This window comes from Seriola dumerili, unplaced genomic scaffold, assembly GCF_002260705.1.
Source record: "Seriola dumerili isolate Sdu_G_001 unplaced genomic scaffold, Sdu_1.0 BDQW01000550.1, whole genome shotgun sequence".
Lineage (NCBI taxonomy): Eukaryota > Metazoa > Chordata > Actinopteri > Carangiformes > Carangidae > Seriola > Seriola dumerili.
In genome coordinates this window covers 339087-343792 of record NW_019174805.1, presented here as the reverse complement: position 1 = coordinate 343792, position 4706 = coordinate 339087, and the positions used below count along the sequence as shown (strand labels likewise).

The following is a 4706-nucleotide window of genomic DNA, read 5'->3' as shown; positions in this document are numbered from 1 at the left end:
AGTGAAAACATGTCTTTAGAAATCTTTGGAAGTTTATTGAAAATGAAGAACTAAATCTCTCATTTACAGAAGTTTTCAGACGCTTTATTCAGGACTTTGTTGAAGTCCCTTTGGCAGCAATTACAGCTTCTGGTCTTCTTGGTAAGTCCCTACAAGCTTTGCACACCTGCATTTTTATTTTAGTTTCGCCTTACTTCAGTGTTGAATATAAGTTCACAGATCAGATGTGAGAATCGACCGCACGTCATCAGGTGATCTGAGCTTCAGCAGGACTGAGCTTTAATCAGTGCCGCTGCGGTGAGTCCGGTCATCTCCAAACACTTCCTTCCTCCTGTTGTCGTCTTCACACAAACTGCTGCGGTCGTGCAGTTCGTACCTGCTCTCTGATTGGCTCTCGCTAAAGCACTGGCGGCCCAATGGGATCAATTACAGGAAGAGGATGAGAATGAAGCACCTGTCATGCATCGCTTTCTCCTCTCCCCCCAAATGAGAGAGTTTTTAATTCACAGCCAGGTGTTTAGACAGACAGATAACAGAGCTGAAGACAACGCAGGAAACAACCAGAGAGACTCAGTGAAACCACAGAATCAGAGTCAGTGGAGCAGTTCAACTGGAGGAAGTGGACGCCGCCGTACGTATCGTGTCCTTATAGTTTTACTTCACACAGTAGCTTCCGACTTTGTGGTTTTCCTTGTCTGTTGTGGAAGTCTGGGGCCGGTTGCACAAAACGTTTTCTCCTTAGCCGAGGGAGTTACTTAAGGTGTTGCGCAGAATCTTGGACAAAAGGTTGAGGCGTTTGTAGCAGTGAAAGATTTTACAGCGGTAAAACTCTACTGCGTCGTTAAGGGTGTCTCCTGGTCGTGGAACACGATGGGATGAGGATGGGTTAATTTTCTTCATTTATTGCCATAAACTCGGATGTGTTGCAGTTAAGATCGAGTCCAACGTACCTGTAGGTGTTTTCCTTACTTTGATTAATCACCAAGGTCTTTTGTGCAGCGGTTTAACTGGCTTTAAGTTATTCCTAAGGGATAAGACTGAGACAAGGAGAAAACCTTTTAATGCTTAAACTTAAGGGTGTATTGTGAAACTGTTTTTATTTGAAAATCTTAACTTAAGGCGGCCCCAGACCTTCAGCTCATTCAGTTTGAAATAAGATAATAAAATAAGCAAAGTAAGGAAATAAGAAATTACATTAACAGACATCAGCTGACACCTTGTATCTTCACTGCAGCTTCCTTCAGCTCTTGCTTGTCGTGCGTTCTCTCTCCTTTTACTCTCGTCTACAGGAAGTGGATTGTAGCTCAGTAGGACTGAGATCATGTGACTGACTCTTCCACCTCCTCATCCTGAAAAGCTCTTCGGTTGTTTGTTTAGTATCTTGATGAATGATGAAATGTCATCCAGTGATGCATTTGGCTGAATCTGAACCGAATGCTCCTGCAGACCTTCGGCATTCATTCTTCCATCAGTAGTGAAATCATCAATAAAGGCCAGTGTGCCAGTTCAGCTGTCAGCCATAACAGAACATGTCTGACGGATGATTTTCTTCAAACTTTTTCTCGCTTTCCATCATTTTGACAGAGGCTGATTTTCGTTTCTTCAGTCCATCAAACCTTGTCCCAGAACTCGACCCGTTTCTTTTTGTATGTGTTCATGAACTGAGTTTTAACAGGTGTTCGCATCGTGTGCTGAATCCTCCTGAGGTTCGGCTCGTGACGTATTCTCTCGATCGTTGACGGGGAAACATGTTGTCTCCGACATCCCGGAGAGCATTCTTGACTTCCTTCTACGGGAAAATGAGTTTCTGTTCATCCACAGACTTTGTGCCTCTCAGTCGACCGGCTCGTTTGACTGAGAGAGTTTTACTTGTTTATCTTCTTCACTTGCCTGGTCACCTCTTTACTCTAACACACAACTCCACCTCAAGATGAATGGGAACTCCCAACTCTCAGTCAAACCATGTGTGAGCGCTTGCACGCAAGCAACGCAACTACCCAAGAAACATTTGGTAGCCAAGCGATAATTCAGTTTTTTTTATCAAAGTTATTAGTTGTCTTAAAATAAATCAAAACACATCAATCAGCAGCCAGGGTTAAAGTTATAAATCTTTTTTTGATTATAAAGCAGACTCTATATCAACCCTTTAAGCCTGGATGAGACGTACACGAGTATTTGATTTTGTGGTTTTTCAGACGTGACCGATGAAATGCATCGTGATTTACTGAAGAAGGAAAATTCCATTATAGGAAATGTTATTTCATTTGGTTTATAAAGTCACGGTTCGGACTGTGGCTGACGGCCCGAGCGAGGGGAGCGATATTGAAGCAGATAACATCAATTACCTGGATGAAAACAACAAAGACAACAACTTGGAAGATTCAGACTCTGATTTTAACCTGCTACGCTGCTAACCAGCTAGTCAAGGCTCAGGGGGAGATGTCGGAGGAGCAAGACGACCGGCAAGCTGGTATCACCGCTAGCTAAAGGTAAAGAGTCACCTGATGCAAAGTGGTCATTAAAACCTTTATTTCTCAACCTCTGAAGCAGATAGAAATATGAAATAAAAACAATTTGAGACTTTAAACATTTGGCTTTGTCACAAAAAAACAGTCGCCGCTCCTCAGCAATGCCCCAAGCCGGGCCCACCGTCCAATCTTGCAGGGTTTGGCTTCCTACATTGTGATGGTTTTTGGTTCTTAAAACCACAAATATATCTTCTTATGGATCAAACACTGGAAGAGTGTAAAACATTGGGGCTTTAATTAAAAAAAAAAAATCATCATCTGCAGCTCATTAAAACAAACTCAGCTAATTTCCAAACTTTTAAATGTTCAAAACTGTAAACAAATGAACAACAGCAGGGGAGTGACCCAAGAACCAGATCTCATCAGAGACTCTGAGGAGAGGAAGAGTCAGAATCCCTTAAAGGAGAAGAAATAATAAAAACGAAATTAAATCTGTGGCAGAAACAATCAGATGGCAGAAATGAGCTTCAGCGCGTTGTTAGTTACACATCAGTTTAAATCACATTACTGCTCTACAACAGCAAATACAGCCTCCGTTATCAGCGTGTGTGTGTGTGTGTGTATATGTGTGTTATCTGCTGTTTCTATGATAAACACTGCAGCTGGCAGTGAAGCAGGCGTCCTTGTTTTCGACATAATTGCTTTATGATGAATTGTGGCTGGTGATGAGAAACAATGAGCTCTGTTTCTATTTATTTCACTTCCGAAGCAAAAACAAGCCAGAAATTGTCTCATTAATATTGCAAAGCTGCAGCTTCTTAAAATATTAAAGAGAGCTGTAAAAAACCCATTTTTGATATATTCTCATCCCTGTAGATGTTTAACATCCTCACGAGAAATTACAGTCCACCTCAGCAGCGACTTCGGCTGCTCTGAGCCATCTGTCTTCAGAACCAGGTACCGGGTACAAACACCTCTGGGTCTCTGGGCTGACAGAGGTGCTCTAACAGGTGTTTGTGACACCGTCCTGCATACCAGTGGATTTTGTTTTGCACTTTTTTTATTCTGGTTCAGTTACTGTCTTTCATTACCAGTGTTGGACACGTACCTGAAAACTGTCATCAGTAATTCATTGCGGATAATTCTTTGAAAGCAGCCGAATTCACAGTAAAGCTGTTCTCATTTACATGTTTTTATGTTTCTGTTGTCAGACAACAGAACAAGGATGAAATAGTAACTGATAATGAAGTCTACAAATTAACAACCAGTCACTTCCAAGCTGCTGCTAAAATCCACATTTTATAACGACAGCGGCATCTGACAAAATCACCAAACACATAAGTTAAAGACAAAAACTGTGCTGTGGTTTCAGCTCTGTTTACATATAAAATGATCACTCAGTGAGAGAGTAAGAAGTTCCTTCATGTCAGCTGCCGTAGGGTCAGCATAGAGAGGTGTGTCTGCGGAGGGAAATCCCGACCTCGCGCTCGCAGGGCAACACTGACGACCGTCTTTTATGAAAGGTAGCGGAGGTTTGTCCCAAAAAGCTGCAAGATTCGTCACTAGGTTGAGGTTTGAAAAAGTCACTGAAGTGGTCTAAAAAGTCAGTAAAAGGCGCTAAGTTGGCAACACTGCTTGTTTGCAATAAATCATTTGAAAGGGCAACGACTGATGGTGTAACTTTATCACTCAGTTAGTCAGCGACATTTGCGTTTTAAGCGCTGGACTTAAAACTAGAAGAGGGGAAAAAGTGAGAAATAAAGGGCCAGCAGGTCGCAGCATGAGGTCATGGAAAGTGAAACAATCTTATAATGAGACAAAGAGTCTAAATGCTAAATGCTAATGTCAGCATGCTAACATGCTCACGATGGCAACGTTAACATGCTGATGTTGAGCAGGTATAATGTTCACCACCATCTTGGTTTACCATGTTAGCATGCTAACATATGTGAACTAGGATGAACAAGGTTCAAGGATGAACTAATTAGATTTTGGCGGACAAAGGTCAAAGGTCAAAGTGACCTCACAAAACACAACACGGTTTTGGGCTTTTGAATGTGATATCTCGAGGGGAATTTGTTTAGATTTGGCAAATATGTTCACTTGCACTCAAGGACAAAGTGATTCGAATTTGGTGATCAAAGGTCAAAGGTCAAGGTCACTGTGAGTTAGCATGGCTAAACATTATGTGAACTAGGATGAACAAGGTTCAAGGATGAACTAATTAGATTTTGGCCG

General features: G+C 41.9%; 1 protein-coding gene across 1 annotated transcript in view; it reads right to left on the bottom strand.

Moving 5' to 3' along the window:
• Positions 1–279: 279 nt before the first annotated feature.
• The window catches only part of LOC111235953 (protein FAM19A5-like), a 39581-nt gene continuing 35154 nt past the window's right edge, over positions 280–4706 (bottom strand). The window contains exon 4 of the mRNA XM_022764529.1: positions 280–405. Coding sequence (XP_022620250.1) covers positions 280–405 — 126 coding nt within the window. The remainder of the gene's footprint in view (positions 406–4706) is intronic.